The 16,961-nt window shown below is 35.4% G+C and overlaps 1 protein-coding gene across 3 annotated transcripts in view; it reads right to left on the minus strand.

Moving 5' to 3' along the window:
* Positions 1 to 959: 959 nt before the first annotated feature.
* EMB1968 (ATPase family associated with various cellular activities (AAA)) overlaps positions 960 to 16,961 on the minus strand; it is a 125,237-nt gene continuing 109,235 nt past the window's right edge. Inside the window, exons 10-13 of one of the 3 annotated variants that reach the window (XM_089792672.1) lie at positions 4,894 to 5,019; positions 1,660 to 1,743; positions 1,427 to 1,551; positions 960 to 1,306 (exon numbers count right to left, since the gene is read on the minus strand). In XM_089792672.1, the coding sequence (XP_089648798.1) occupies positions 1,453 to 1,551; positions 1,660 to 1,743; positions 4,894 to 5,019 (309 nt within the window). In that variant the 3' untranslated portion in view covers positions 960 to 1,306; positions 1,427 to 1,452. Of the gene's footprint in view, positions 1,552 to 1,659; positions 1,744 to 4,893; positions 5,020 to 16,961 lie in introns of all 3 variants that reach the window. The other 2 variants (XM_089792673.1, XM_089792671.1) reach the window with 2 other exon arrangements.

The following is a 16,961-nucleotide window of genomic DNA, read 5'->3' on the forward strand; positions in this document are numbered from 1 at the left end:
AAGACATTTGAAAAAATATTCCACAAAGAAGTATTATATATTTTGTATGGAAGGATGAGGAGTTTTAATATGATTTTGTAATATAAATTCATATATTATATTTCAATGATTTATAAAAGCTTGTTGCTTTTTTATTATTTAAATGGTATGGAGAATTAAATTGCAATTGATTCATCCTTTGTAATTATTTTTAAAATTCCATAAACAATTTATGTTAGATAAGTGGGTGTGGTCATCTATGGCATTTTAAACTTGATCATCACAGATATTGTGAAATATTTATTTATTTTTAATCTATGTCTAGTATGTCTCCCCGACCGCGCAATCTAGACTAGTTTAGAAGACACTCAGGTAAAATTTGTATAATTAGGACTTCCGTAGTACAATAGGTACTTAACAAGTGAAGCCATAATACTGAAACTTCTCACTTTAGAAGTAGTAGTTCTGTTGTGTAAAATGTGAAGCCATAATTTTGAAACTCGACACTTCGGTAAAATTTGTACAATGAGGACTTCTGTAGTACAATAGGAACCTATGAACTATATTGTATTGAACATTGTTTATACAAAGTATCTTCCTTTAAGAGACCTGCAATATTCTCTAATGTGGTTTTATTACATCATAAAATATTATTCAAAAATGTTTCAGTATGTTCCAGTTGGTCTTTTTTTGTATTCCATGAAACTAGTTATTTCTTGTAGTCAGTATCATCACAAGGTCTCCCACTAATATTTATCTGTATTATTGTTGCAGTGGAAGTCTTATAGGTACTAAGAAAAAATAATTGCTGTATCTAAAACTTCATCGTCAATACCAATAACATTTGATACATGCCACAGTTACAACATTACAACATGTAGAAACATAACAAAAGCATCAAAATGAAGGTTGCCTCTATGAACATATCAAGAACACAGTACAAGGATGATCTAGTAGATCACGTGAATGTACATCAATCATTGCAGGAAAATAATAACGTTTGAATTCAAACTAAAATCTGCTCAGAAAATAAGAACATTGAAATCTTGATGTCAAGTGCTTTTACACTATCAAGTCCAATTAACCATATGCTGAATAATATCAATTTGATTTAGAGATTCTTCACCTCTTGTATACCAACAAATGAAGACAACTTTCAATGGCCAAGAAAAAGGCAAGAGAAAGGGTATACAAAAATATGGAGTGACCACACTTCAGAACTATACACAAAAATTCTTCTGATAAAGTTGGACAAGCAGCAAGACGGTTGTAAACTCTGATCGTTCAACATTCTTGAACAATATTAAGAATGCGTGAATCGCATTGCCTGCTAACACACGAAGGCTGTAAGAGTCATCAGCTCGAAGAGACAACATAAAGAGACTATATAGTATAAGCATGCTAGCCATCTGTTCAGTAAATCCATGTAAATAATATCAATAACCACCTTTTCAAAACTTATTTTTATCTAATTCAAAAACAGCACTCTTGAGTCATGTTACATAAGGCACGCATTGTATTGCTGGTTATATCCAACAGCTGCAAGTATTCATCAGCTCCATCAATAAGGCACTGCAGATCAACATGCTTTATTCAGATAACATAGAGTATATTAAAGAACACAACATGCTACCAGTACGGCGGTGGTATCGATGAAATTTAATGACGTGACAGAATCACCTTATCAGCTTCAGCTAATCTCTGGCATATTCGGGCCTTGGTCTCATCTGAAATATCACTAGCTTGAACTACCATGTCGTATAACTGCAAAAGCGGAAAAAAGAATGTTAGTATCTGGTTTGAATACATTTTTACAATATCCCTAATTGCTTAAAAATGTTGAACAAAACTTACAATGCATTCTACAGAAACAATTAAAAACGAAATCATAGCTACATGGTATTAAATATTTATTCAACACCAACAAATGAAATCTAGGAATTGTCATATGACTTGAGTGGTAGGTCAATGACTAATGACCTCGGCCTTCAGTTTAAAATTTGGAATTTGAAACCACAATTGTCATAAAAGACTTGGAGAAACGAAAACAATAACACATATCAAGCTTTTGCAAAGATTAAAATGCTAAACAAAAGATGTATCAGATTTATTAGGCCAGGCTTTTCAGACTATCTTTTTTGCAAGGGGACGGTGATACTAAAAAAGATGGCTTTTTGTGGAGTCACAAGGTTAGGTCTCTGAAGTGTCAATCAGTGGGGAAAGTCACTCTATCTGAAAATCTAAATTTTGAGCATCAATAAAAAATACTATGTTTTACAAAAACAATTACCTGTGTCAACAACAATAATAGTTAAATATTCTAATTACCGATGATGTGATATATACTTATATTCTAACATGAAAACGCCTCAATTTAGACGATAAATCATAAATAAGATTTAAGTCCAAGATAAAAAAATTCTAATGATAAAAGTATGGTTCAAAAGTTTCTTGGTAGACCTTTATCCTTTGTAAAGAACTGGGCTTCCTAGTTCCTATCTCAACGACCTACTGTTTGGCTGTGATATGCAGTATCTTTGGAATCCCGTTCTACTAAATTTTAGGAGTAAGTTTGCAAGATGGAATTGAAATTTCTTTGCTTCCTAGGTAGGTTCACCCTGCCCCAATCTATTGTTCTGTTTGTTAGGTGTTGTTTCAAAGATGAAACCCTTGATGAGATCCTTCCTTTAGAAAGACATAAGGAAATCTTTTAATGTCCCCCTTTTAGCTCAGGCTAAAAATTTGTGGGGCACTCAATAAAGTGGGGAGGGCTCAAAAATAGCAAAGGCTTCAATATTGGTTTTGTAGTCAAGTTAGTTTGGAGGTTTTGAATGCTAACTCTCAAACCTGGACTAGAGTTTTGAAGGTAGGGTCTCAATTGCTTTCCTTCCTATTAAAAACCTTTCTAAAGGCAATGCAGCTTGGAAAATATAAAGGTATCTAGAGAGATCAGTACCAACCTTTCATTCTAGATTCTCCACACTGGCACATAAGTGGACTTGTAGAGGAATGTTTGGATTTTAATTTTTTAAACAAACCATTCATCGGGGAAAAGCTTTTGAATCCCTCCAAACTCAGGCTAGAAATAGCAGTAGTGATCAAATCGAAGACTACTAGATTGAGCAGATAAGCATAAGTGAGTATCTTTTGCATTAAGTCGAACTTGAAAGGTATTTTTCAGAGGAAGCTTCCAGACATATCAATCTCCTTAAATGCTTGAATCCCAGATAAGTTGCCTAATCTAAACAATGTGTACTTGCTATTTACAATGTGTACAATGTTTTGAGGTTTCTTATACAACTGCTGAATAAAACTAAAGAAGTCCTTTTTGGATTCATGTGAAGCAAAGGTTGATAACCAGTTTTTAGCTCAATGCAGAAGTGCACAAGGTTTGAATGGATTTAAATGTAGACACAAATGCTTTGTAAATCAAAATTAGGAACCAATAGAAATTTTAGATGAAAAATAAAAATTATTAAATTCTATTGAGCAAATATTAATTTTAGATTAACAATAATAAATACTTGGTGAATTGAAATTTAATCAACAAGATTAATATTGCCTTTAAAATCTAAGTGCAAATGGTAATTGTTTATAATGTTTACAAAACATTGCATGAAAATTATTAAGAAATTCAAATTAACTACACTTCCACTATAGCACTAATTGCTTGCATCCAATGCATGTTCAATTATAAATCCTATCTACTAAAAGTAAATCTGAACTCCAGCAACCTACACTCAAATTGTCCATTGAATTAAGTACAAACTTGCTTAAAACTCACATCTCGTGTTTGGCACAAGATCTTTTAATTCCTCAGAAGGCGCATCATGCTGAAATTAGGCTGCTAAAAACGGTGTGGGCTATAAAAATCTTTAGCTTAATTAACAAATTTTAAAACATGCTCCTTCCTCTAAGAAAGATGATGGCAAGAACAATAGTTTAGCTCCGGCTAGAAACTGATTTTATAAAAGGTTCTTTCAATGATTTTGATGTAAACACTCTAAAACCCTTCACCATGATGATATGCCAAACACTAGAAAAATTTAAATTAACATGAAATACTCAAATGTTCATTCGTTCATGTTAGTATATAAAAAATGAAAAATTCCAAAGTTAAATTGAGACTATTGAAATATTATAATATTTATTTAATGGTCATTTTAGTTAGTCTTTAGTTTATTAAACAGTTTCTATTTTTGTCTTTAGTTCATGATTATTTCTTTTAGAAACATTGTCTTTGTAAATCTATTTAAGGAGCTTTCATCTCCTTTGTTAAGTACAACTACAACATCATTGCTTTAGCATAACATGGTAGCAGAGTGGGTTGATGGATATTCATATTATTTGGCAAGTTTTATAAAAGATAAATTCGAACTTTTTTATCTGGAATTTTTTTCCAAATATTTGTTTTTCGATTTTTTAAAATAAAAATTTTAAGAGTGTATTTTTATGAAATTTGTGGTTTGTCTTTGAAGATTTTTGTTGAAAATCGCAAGCCTGGTTTAAGGTTTTGATCGCCTTTGTTTAATACAACTACAACAACACCGATTTACCATAACAGAGAACCTTCCCATTTTGTAAAATTTTCAATAAACATGAAAAAACAATAAATTGATCCCCATATACTAATCTCTCCCCCTCAGGTAAATTTTATGCTAATTGAACCTGTTATAAAATTATAAGGACACTGCCGCACCGTAAAAGCTGAAACGTGGCAGCGCTCACAATCATTAGATTCTCATTAGATATGATCTGTGCCTCCCATTTTACCATTTTGGATGTCTTTTTTATCACACATAAAATTACTTCTGTGCAAGAAGCATAATAGAAAGGTTATATTCATTTTTGAAACAAGCAATCTACATTCCATACAAGTTATAGATAAGTTCAAATTCAAAGGTCAGATAGAACCTGGGAAAAGATTTGGGATGTTGGATGTCCCTCAGCTGTAATGTCTGCAACTTCCTTTTGTGCTACATCAAACTGCCCGGTTTTACATGCTTGAAACAGTGACTGGACCACCTGACTCGGTACCGTCTAAAAAAGGTAAAAATGCAACGTGAGCAATTAAAAACTTTCTTGTAAGTCTAACATATATATTTTGAAGAACACAAAAATAACTAAGACCAAAACAAAACTTCAACAATAATCCTTGTTCGATATAGTTTTCTTTCCCACAAATTCAGTCATAGTTTCCTTATGAAAGAATGCATAAGGGCCAACTTAATCCAGGTTCTACTTGTTTTTTCATCTTGAGCTCAGAAACAGATACCAAAATCTGGATGCATCACAGAAAATGCAATTGATACAATAAGCAGAGCAGTCTCCTGATTATTCAAAACGGAAGATCCAAGAAAAAAACAATCAAGGGACCATAATTCTAAACTGCCTAACAATAAGTATGCGTGATTTACTCTGGGACCTGTTAGGAATACATACTACACTATAGTCTATTGGTGTGGTAAATAAAAGTTATTAAGAAGGGTCACAGTAAATAGATTTAAATAAGTCTTCTATTTAAACCTGTATTAGTTATCTTTTGTTAGAAGGTCAGCAACCGCTAGCATGCTTGAAAGGCTACGCCCCTTACAAGATCTAGGGGCAGTGCCCCCAATAAGGTTGAGGGGTAAAGTGTCCAACAGGGTTTTAGGGCACCCCACTCGAGGTCTGAGTGCAACCCCCCTTGCACCCTCCCCAAGATCAAATAAAATCCTTGAAACCATAGAAACTTTCATAGGGCATGCAATTTATCATAATTTTCATGTTTTTTACCAGCTTCACCACTTTGAATCTTTTCAATTGACTCATACTTTTGGTTTTGACTATTGTCAATTTTTCATTCTTTTTTCAATTAATAATTATATAATATCAATATAAGAGAACCATTAAAACTTTCAACTAGAATATTAGAAATCGGTATGATCCTAAAACCCTAACATTTAATTGACAAATAGATCACTCAAGGTCAATGAAACTCTACATTAATTTTATCCTACAACTGTGTTCCAGACTAAATTTTGTCAATGCCAAGGAATGTAAACTCCATGTAGCTAATGATTAACCCAAAAGATGTATATCAACAAATGCCAATACAGGTAAAATTACTTTCAAAAAGTATCAAAAAAATAAGTTCACAATCCAAGTATACAAACAGGTTTATATATTGTCAATATACTAGTTTTTAAACATATATTAAAGATTTGTATTTTTTTTGAACAATATAAGAAAGTGGGCTACGATGGAAATTCATGTTGCTTCTCTTTTTACCATCCCTCTACTCAGTTAAAGGTGGTCGACTCGATTCCATTCTCTACAACTAAAGGGCACCACACCCCTCATTACTCTCCCATGTGGGGTTGGCAGCAGTCCTCTGCATGTCAAAACATAAAGTGCATCTCACTGTCTTTGCCCATTCGCTGTAGAAAGGGAGGACAATGCATGAAGAGTACACTGGAACATTTGGATGGACCTACATGAGTAACATGAATTGCATAGAAGACTAAAGGGTCACATGAGACTGTGAGTAATTCTCAGTCTCAAATTTGCTACTGGTTCAGAGGCTAGCTCATTATTTTAGTAACAAACCAACACGAAGAAGATTTACAAAGCTGAAGAAAACAATTATGCAAATGATACTTATGCCATACAAGAAGAAAGTTTTGTGTCACCTTCCCTGTACTGTCCCCACCATTAGATTTAGTCAAACCTGCAAAAACAATAATTAGAATCTTGACAATAATAAATCCTATTATACTTTTCTACCCTCTATCCTAAACCCAAACCTTAAAGGCCATCTCTAGATTGGGTTTCCTAACCCTAAGTTATTTCCCCGTCTTTTCTAAACTGCTCTCTTAAGGCTCAAATATGCATATGTTGACACCATTAGAATATTCTTACTATTATACTTCCTCAAGCATGTTGGTCAGATGGAGATAAATCTCACATACCAACATTATAGAGGTTGTATTCCTTTAATATTTGTTTTGGCCAGACGGTCATTATGCCCGTCTCTGATACCAACACTTTACATATGCTTCCTTATGAAGTCAGCCAAATGGGTGGTTCGGCCCATCTCTGATACTGACATTAGAGTCATCATTTATTGCATCAGCCAAATAGAAGTGTTCCTATCTCTGATACTGATACAAGAAATCGTACTCTTCCCTTTTATAATGTACTTATTAATTCTCCTTAAACATTATATTCTTATAGACTTCCTGTTAGTGTAGTTTTTTATTTTTCCTATTTTGCTAGGTTTTTCCTACACTTTTAATAATCTCGCTTAGGTTAATAAAGCATGTCTTATTAGGTGAATGGTTGTGAGGTGTCATCTTCCTACATGTGAGCATCCATTAGCTATCTTGGGAAGATACTTTGCTATCTTTAGTCCGATAGATGGTTGCTCCTCATTGGTTGGTGTTGCCACCTCCTCCCTCTTCTTAGCCTATATAAGCATGCTACCTGGCTTGTATTTGCATATCTCTTGTTTTTGCATCCTCTTAATGCTATTTTGCTTCCAGCATTTGCATTACTCTCTTGGAGACTAACTCTATGATGCTATTTTGATTTTGTATCATTTGCATTCATAGTTTAGATATTTACTCTTTGCACTAGTTTTCTGGGTTATTAATCTTTTCAGATTCTAACATGGCATCAGAGCTTTTCTATGTGCAAGAGTAGATTTTAGTTTCCTTATTTGAGAGATTCGGGGGGGGCAAATAAACTTTATTGTAGTTTTTTTAAAAACAAAGTATGCTCTTCTCTTGCATCTTTGGATGATCCTGAGAATCAGAAAAGTTTTGACAAAAACAGTTTTTCTCTGGGGTTTCAATCTCAAATTTGACAACCAACTTGCATATTTGGAGTTTTCAATCAGTTTTGCAGGTTCCAACATGCCATTGATGGACTTAAGAAGCTGATCCAGCATTTGCATGTCAAATTTTGGTTGCTGGGGTCGTTTTCTGATTTTTGGAGCCGTTTTTTACTGTTAAAGGCGTCTGATTTACACTACAGCAACATCTTCTGTTCATCAACAAGAAAAACGCTTTCTGGGTTTTGTTCGTAGCCCCGAAAAACCATCTGGGTATCTTTTAGATTTTGCATGCAAGCTGTATATTTTTCAGGATCGAGCATGCAAAGCTACAGCCATACCCCTCTCCGTTGGCAGCCGCAGATTTGAATGCAGTTTTCAAATGTCTCGTTCTTGCTCATACGGACTTCGATTTTGATGATTCTTGTTATGAACTTGGCTATTTTTTTGTGCTCTATCCACTAGTGGAGTTATTTTTTGATTTTCATGCATGAATTCTTCAGAAATTGCAAATTCTCAGCCGTGACTGTGCACAGTTCTCATTTTGGAAACTTCGGAGGATCATAACTTTCTCATACGACCTCGTATCGAGGCGATTCTTTTTTGGAAAGTGCATGATTTTTCGAGTAGATTACAGTGGTGTTGTTTGTTTCCTTGATTATTGTGCCCAAGTTTCACTTTTAGCATATGCTCTTCATGAGGGTTTGTAATGCATTGAAATCAAGACCACTAAGTATCTCTTTCTAGTGGTAGTTGTAAATGCACTAAAATAAAGTGCCAAATCATAATTCTTTGGGGGGGGGTTCTTTGATTGAGTAAAAAGGGGGGGGGACATTGTCGTGGCTGGGTTCTCTTCTTTTTAGCATTTCTTTGCATTTCTTCATCATGGATCAAACAAATATGCCCATCCTAACTCCATATAATTACTTTGAGTGGAAATCACGCATGACAATTCACTTAAGGAAAGCTGGATTAAATAGGATAACTATGGGACTTGAAACTGAACCTGCTAAAGATGAAGATAAGCCTAAGTGGTTTAACAAATGTGATGAGGCATTTGGAACATTGTGTTTGTCTGTTTCTCCTGACTTGCTATTTCACATTGAGTCTTTGGATACACCAAATGAAGTATGGACAAAGCTAGAAACACTATTTGGCACACAAGATTCAATGAGGGGTCATATGTTGGAAAATGAATTAATAAGTTTGAGTCCAGGCAATTTCAACACAATCCAAGGTTTCTTCACCAAATTGAAATCACTAAGGCTGCAGTTAAAACAATGTGGAATTGAAAAGAAAGATGAACAACTGATTCTTAGTATTCTCTCTAAGCTAAGTTCAGAATATTCTGTGTTTGTCTCTACTTTCTATGCTACTAAGGGTGCACTTGGTACTCAATTCACCATGCCATCTTTAGATGATTTTTCTATCAATCTCACTCGAGAACAGGACAAGCTAATCCAGATGGGCATTCTTAAGTCCTCTCAGTCACATGCCTTGGCTGCCAACCAAGGCACAAAAGAACAACAAGGACAAAGTAGTAACAACAATAGTAAGGACAAGAAACAAAAGAATAGCGAGGAGAAGAAGGATCAGATGCCAGTTTCTTCAAAAGCAACTATTGATACACCATCTTCCAAGGGCAATAAACCTAAGAAAGAAAAGGTCAAATGTGCTTATTGTAAAAGACCTGTTCATGATGAACATAAATGTTTGCAGAAACAACTTGATCACTTGACATACATTCTTGAGAAGAATAATATCAGTGTTCCTGAGTCTATCAAACAAAGTTCTAATGAAGGGTCTAACAAAGAAAAAGAAAACAGCAAGGGGAAAGGAAAGGGCAAGGCCCTTTTTGCAGTTGCTTCCTCATCATCCACTTGGGTTCTTGATTCGAGTGCTTCACACCACATGGCTTCATCTAAGGAAGAAATTGCATCCTTGGAGCAATGTACTATGCCTTCTATGTTGATGGGTGACAACACTCCTATTGAGGTGTGCGGGAGAGGGTCTGTTGATGTGGGGGATGGCACATTCCATGATGTTCCTTATGTACCCTCATTGTCAACTAATCTCCTATCGGTACACCAGATCACTCACACAGGTTTAGGCAAGCGGGTTGAGTTCACTCCTGATTCAGTGGAGATACGTGAGTTGCACAATGATTCTACAATTGCAGTTGGGAGAGCAGATCATCAGTCAAGACTCTATATGTTTTCTCACCTTGTTCCTGATCCTCCTTTGACTATTTTTCTCACTCACTCTAATGATGTGAGCAGATTATGGCATGAGCAGTTTGGCCATCTTAACTTCCACTACTTGCATCAGCTTAACCAGCAGAGCATGGTCACAGGGTTGCCTTCTACTTTGACATTGGAGTCACTTGGAATACATGATAGATCTCCTGATGGGTCAAATTCACTTGAGCAGTCTTCTACCTCCACTTTTGATGCAGAGAGTGACTCAGAGGACTCACCTTCTTCCTCTCCTAGTCATCATTCACAGGTTGATGATTCTCCTCTAGATTCTCCATCTTCTGGTCCACTTTGGGCTAGACAGACCTTGCAGTTTGCAAGTCATTGGGTTGGGGATCCATCAGACACCAAGCAGACTCATTCACAATTCCAGGATGCTCTACATATCTTCATTGCTACTGCCTCAAATCCACAGTCCTTTCATGAGGCTTCTGGTATTTTTGAGTGGGATACAACTATGCAGGAAGAGTATAGTTCCTTGATGAGGAACCACACTTGGGATCTTGTCCCTTTTTCTAAGGGAAGAAAAAATGTTCGATGTAAGTGGATCTACCGGACAAAATTTGCAAGCTTTGCTGGAGGTGCAGGATGCTACATCTTTTGGGGGGGGCCTCTTCCTCTCACTTGGAGTCCTAATTTTCTTTGGGGAGTCTCTTTTCTCTCTCTTTTGGGGGAATTTTATGTACATGGGTACCTCATCAGGCTTGACTTGCCGGGACCCATTTCTACATCCACCTAAGCTTCGCTTATGGGGGGGTGTTAGTGTAGTTTTTTATTTTTCCTATTTTGCTAGGTTTTTCCTACACTTTTAATAATCTCGCTTAGGTTAATAAAGCATGTCTTATTAGGTGAATGGTTGTGAGGTGTCATCTTCCTACATGTGAGCATCCATTAACTATCTTGGGAAGATACTTTGCTATCTTTAGTCCGATAGATGGTTGCTCCTCATTGGTTGGTGTTGCCACCTCCTCCCTCTTCCTAGCCTATATAAGCATGCTACCTGGCTTGTATTTGCATATCTCTTGTTTTTGCATCCTCTTAATGCTATTTTGCTTCCAGCATTTGCATTACTCTCTTGGAGACTAACTCTATGATGCTATTTTGATTTTGTATCATTTGCATTCATAGTTTAGATATTTACTCTTTGCACTAGTTTTCTAGGTTATTAATCTTTTCAGATTCTAACACTTCCTTTTATAATAAACTTATTTCTTATTTCAAGAAACACTATTATTTCTTATTTCAAGAAACATTTTATTCTTAATAGCTTTCTTAATGGTTGATTTATTTAATAAACATTATTTTCTCAATACTTAATAATAAAGTGTAAAGAAAATAATAACACAATGCTTGACGTATTTCATAGGAAATGCACTTTTAACAATAATAATAAATACTGTACCTTTGCAATTGCCGATGCTTTTGCCCGCCGTACTAAATGTGATTTGGTGATGTGGCCTCCATACTTCCGTCGTCTTCTAGTCCTCACGTCCCATCGGTATTTGCTCCTCCCATGTCACCACTGCTTGCTTTGATATGATATGATATGATAGATTTTAATGACGTCCACGAGACTAAAGTAGTCTATGGAACCCATGCAATCGCCCTCCCGAGTCAGGAGCCAAACTAGTCAGTTGCAAAGTTTTGGTTAACTTGTCTCTTCTTCTCTGAATTTTGATAATCAAATCCGTTGTTCTCTTCACTTGATCTTCCTCAAATAAATAGTTGAAGTCCTTGTTCTGCAGAATTTTTGTATAATCAGATCTGATGTCGTTGTAAGCCAAGCATTCCATGACAAAGTGTTGCTCTGTCTCCATTGTTCCCATATTGCAGAATAAACATGTTCTGTCTGCCCACTCTTCCTTTGGAACTTGCCATCTACCAGTTTCACATCGCAGCTGATGTGAACTAGTTCTAATTTGTGCCATCAACATTTTTGCTTTCCAGTTAATAGGTGCCCTTATATAGGCCTTTTCATCATGACTAGAAGTGGGATTAAATTCTTTAATGTAATAAGATTTTTTCCTCCCTATGTGTCTTGTCCACAGAATATTGCGAAATTTTTCATTGACAAACTTTTTTATTTCTTTAATGTTATCTGGGCAAGCTTGGATATTGATATCCCATTTTTGCATCCATTTGTCATTTTGTTTCATCCATGTGCTTTTCCGCCTCACAAGTTTTTCCTCTATTACCAACTTGGGCCAACGATGTGTTTCTAGACCTTGGGTTTTCTTTAAATAGCTTAGCATTCGGATCAATGCGATGGCTTCTAATGGAAAGGAACCCACCTCCGCCAAAAGGATTTCATACGGAATTGTGGTCTTGACTTTAAGATTGCATGTGATAAAGTGTTTTTGAATTCTTTCTACTTGCAGCCATTTCTGTTTGGAGATATTACCGCCCCACACTTCACATCCGTATAGAATAACCGGAGTGACCAGCAAACCAAACAGAGTTTTCATGGTCATCGAATCCCATAATTTTGCGTTCCTGCACTTATTTTGTAAAGAGTATAACGCCTTCCAGCCCCCTTGGATCCTTTTCGATCTACAAGTATCCCAGTTGAGTTTGTTATGAAAATCGATGCCCAAGTATTTGTACTCTTCCACAATCTCAAGGGGGCTATTTTCAAACAGAAACTTGTCTCGTATGCCCCTATTCTTCTTTAGTGAGAAGATCATAATTTTGGTTTTGCTAGTGTTAACTTGCATTCCTACCTCATGACAAAAAAATTCTAGTGCTTTCAAGTGCTCTTTCAAACCTTTAGCTGTTCTAGCAAGAATTATGAGATCATCTGCATATAAGAGCAATCTTATCACGAAGTGGGCCAGCTGCACCCCTTCACCATTGGTCTTGTTTATCCACTCTTCTAACTTGTCAATATAGAGCCCGAATAGCGTTGGAGAAAGCGGACACCCTTGCTTAACCCCGATGTTGCTATCAAAATCTTCTGATATCCCTTCTGTCGTTCTGATTTTTGCTTTGACCTGCTCATATAATCTGTAAACCGCTGACCTAAGTTCTTTAGGGACATCCAACTCTACCATTCTATCCCATAGTTTATCCAGCTCTACCATTCTATCCCATAGTTTATTACGTGGCACTGTGTCGAAAGCTTTTTTAAAGTCCACGAAACAACAAAAAGCCTCGTTCCCTGGAGTGTCCCAAACTTTCTCTATCAAATGCCTGAGAGTGATGCCGTGATCTATAGTAGAGTTTAAATACTATCGCACATCGGGTTTAAATACTATGAATATTAAAGATCAAAACTGATTTGATCCCTTTTCATCCTATTGAATGGTCTTTAAGTATGTGCGATACTTCCTTTTAGAGTGACGTGACCCATGGCCACGTCACTTGGCATGGATGATTTAGTTTATTTTGAACTAATTTATATTCACCACCCTTAGTTACAATATTAGTTCCCTTTCTTAATTTTAGAGTAGTTATTAGAGTAAATTGATATTGAATATTGATATTGAACATCGATATTGTATATTGAATTAACATAGTTTGTTAAAATTATATTAAAAAATTATTGCCAACAAATAAGATTGTCAATATATAATGATCAATTATACAATTTTATTGGTTAATTTATAATTCAATTGAGTTTCATTGTATTCCCCCACGTAAAACACCTAGATGAGCATCAGAAAATCGTCTTACTTCTAAGATTTCATTATTTTCTGATATTGAACCTAAAGAGTGATTAAGATGACCAAAAATAAGCTGCAAACTTATCGAACACACAAACATATGTCATGTCCTGCCAAAAACCAGGCCACTAAATCGTAGAATGAAATAGCCCCTCCCAATTAACAAAAGGAGCACAAGTAATAACTTATTCCAAGCCGACTATCGTCTAGAGAGAGAGTAATTCAATCAACCGGGATTTAATATTATGTTGACGAATGGAGGAAATAAACTAATTAATTGTATACAATTAAATTAAGTGATTCATCACTAAAGGCAGATTTGATTAAGGAGAACAGATGTGATTACTTGGACAACCTGATCCATATGAAAAGACATGAATATTGAAGAACTGTCCTATGAATATTAAAGAAAGGATGTAAGGGACCAATAAGGAGGGAGGAGATATACATTTTTGAATGTTAAAATCAAATCCTAAGAGCTCATAAGAGCGTTCGATCTGCCAAGATTGGGTAGCACATTCACCACTCTAAAGTGGCTATGAATACATGAATACACAGTAGGATAATCAGGAACAGTGTGAGACAATTGCAGACTGTGTGATTATAAGGACAGCATTCAGAAAGGGGGATAATACAATTGCCAAAATCAAAGAATTCTTGATTGCTTCATATAGAAGATCCACATTAACTACTGACTCAGTAGTGAGCATCATCCACAGATTATTAACAAAGACGCAGTCTTATCTTGCAAAGAAGACACTATCTAAGCGTTCATGGGATAGTTGGGGGAAATAAATCAGATTGCAAACACTTGAGCAGACTTATTGTATAAATTAAAAATCATATTAAATCTAGAGATATCTTCTAGAAGCCATATCAGACTCTCTCTTCTTGACGGGATACCATAAATTATATCAGGCGTCATTATTCCATGCATAAGGGAAGCAATGATACAAGTGTGAAGTATATATCAACTGTGGATCCATATCAAAGTGAAAGGTATCTCTAACCCTACTATGTTTCAATTAAAAATTGTGACCTAGGGATAAATTTGGTTATTTATAATTTAACGACATTACAAGAGATATCAAAGCCTCATTCCTGCCAGCCTGAGCGAATAGATAGCAGGTTATAATCATACCATAAAGATTGCATTTGAAAGGACAATGATCAGAAAGTAATAATAAAAATGTCTTTGCAGGTGAGTATTTGAAGAGCCAAATATGTGTTTTCAAACCTGCTGTGTATCACATTTGTGACCTGCAACACAGTTCCATGAAGTCAGCTTCCTCTTGGAGTGTATTGGGATGCATAGATGAGTTCTACGAAGTTTAGAAAGATATATTTGCCTGTAACAGAATTGTAAAAGGTCTGCAATCTGGTATGCCTGCTATACCAGACCTGCAGTGCCCCCTTTCATCTTCCATAACAAGCTGAAAATGTTGAGGTGACAATGGAAAGTTGATTTGTTGATTGTTGTGGCTGTCATACAGAATTCTATTACAGAAGGCTTGAAAATGGTTGATAACTACAGAGTTTTTGAACAGATAGCAGAGAGCTTATTATTATTGCAAAAAGCATTTCAAAGAGTCTCAAGCAACCAAGGATATAATATATACACCAGATCAAGAGAGATTATTATATGAAGATCCAAGGTTATGTATATGAACAGTTTGTAACAAACCTTTTAGAAGAGATTGTGGAAGACTTACTGCAGATTTTTAAAAGATGTTAATATACAATTCTTTATATGTACTGATTGAATCTTAAGGTCTTCCATTGTAGGGAAAACGAGGAATTACAAATAGGGGAATGGTGATGGGATCAATCTTCTAGGTACAACACTTCATGGTATAAGACTGGAGAGTCCCATGGGGCGAAAGGGTACAAAGGGTGCTGCATTTGGGCTTAGAAGTTAGAAAGGATGGACATCCAGGCGCCCCTATTGTGAATGCTTCTCATTATCTCTGTCATGGTAAGTGAATGCATAAAAAATGTTCAATCACGGAAGAGGAACGGTTATAGGACACCTCAGTAGACACTTGACCTAATATGGACAGCACGGGCCACATGAGGCCAAGAGGAATGTGTTGATGCGAGTTATGTGACCACTTCAACATGCAAGATGAAACATCACATATCAAATCCTCTCTTGAATAATGAAGCTAAAATACTAAACAACTTATATGATTGTGTGATCAACAAAGACAACCCCAAGATTTCTTCTTATTTGGTGACTGCACACTTAAAAAGTTGACTGAATATTCGCCTATGTAATCAGCAATATGATTATTAAAAACAAAATCCATTTTCTACAATTAATTTTGATCTCAGTTACTTCATAGACTTAGCTAATACTTGATCTCAGACTTAGACAACTATTTGATGACCGCCCCTCTTAAAAAGTTAATTGAATGTTTGCTTATGGAATCAGAAATACAAATATAAAAGACAATATCTATGTTCTACAACTCATGGGTTAAAGTCTATTTTATTTGCTCTCTATCTCTCTATGCTATGCAAAGGCCCTTGGTTTGAAACAAAATAGTTTTTGTCTCTTTTTCTTCAATTTTTTGCATTTTTTTGAAAATCCAACTTTTTCCTTGTTTTTTCAAACAATTAGTAATATATGCATATGTTTGATTTACTTCACATACTAATATCTCATGCTTATTTGATACTTTTATGATCATGCCTTGATCGGGCTGTATATATCAATATATATGCTGTGATAGTTCCTCTCATGTATCAAGCATCGATTCATGATGTTAATAATACTATATTTGTTGTTATTGTGTTCTTGTTATATTATCCTAATAGATTACATTGTTGTCCCGGAATGTGCCAGTGATCATGATAACGAACATATCCTGACAAACTACATTAAGTTGATGTCCTGGAGTGTGACGGAAGTCATGATACTTGTCATGATGGACTACATTAAGTTGTTGTCCTTAAGATTATGGTTGTTATCTGATAGACTACATTTAGTTGTTGTCCTGAAGTGCCAAGTATGACGAATATTGTTACATCCCAAATTTTTGATCTTTTAAAATAATATTATAGCCGTTGTAATGGTTAGTTAGAAACTCTCGGATATCATGATCTTGTAAAATGGAAGTTATGATTAACCAAATTGATTCATGTCTAAATGACTTGTTAGTTGATTACTATCATTTCCGACTAAAAATGAATGCTTATATTTTAAGATAAAGGTTAGTGGTGGTTACCCGCTGTGACAGTTATCAGTTG

This window comes from Cupressus sempervirens, chromosome 7, assembly GCF_028749045.1.
Source record: "Cupressus sempervirens isolate cs-2001-9-10 chromosome 7, ASM2874904v1, whole genome shotgun sequence".
Taxonomy (NCBI): Eukaryota; Viridiplantae; Streptophyta; class Pinopsida; order Cupressales; family Cupressaceae; genus Cupressus; species Cupressus sempervirens.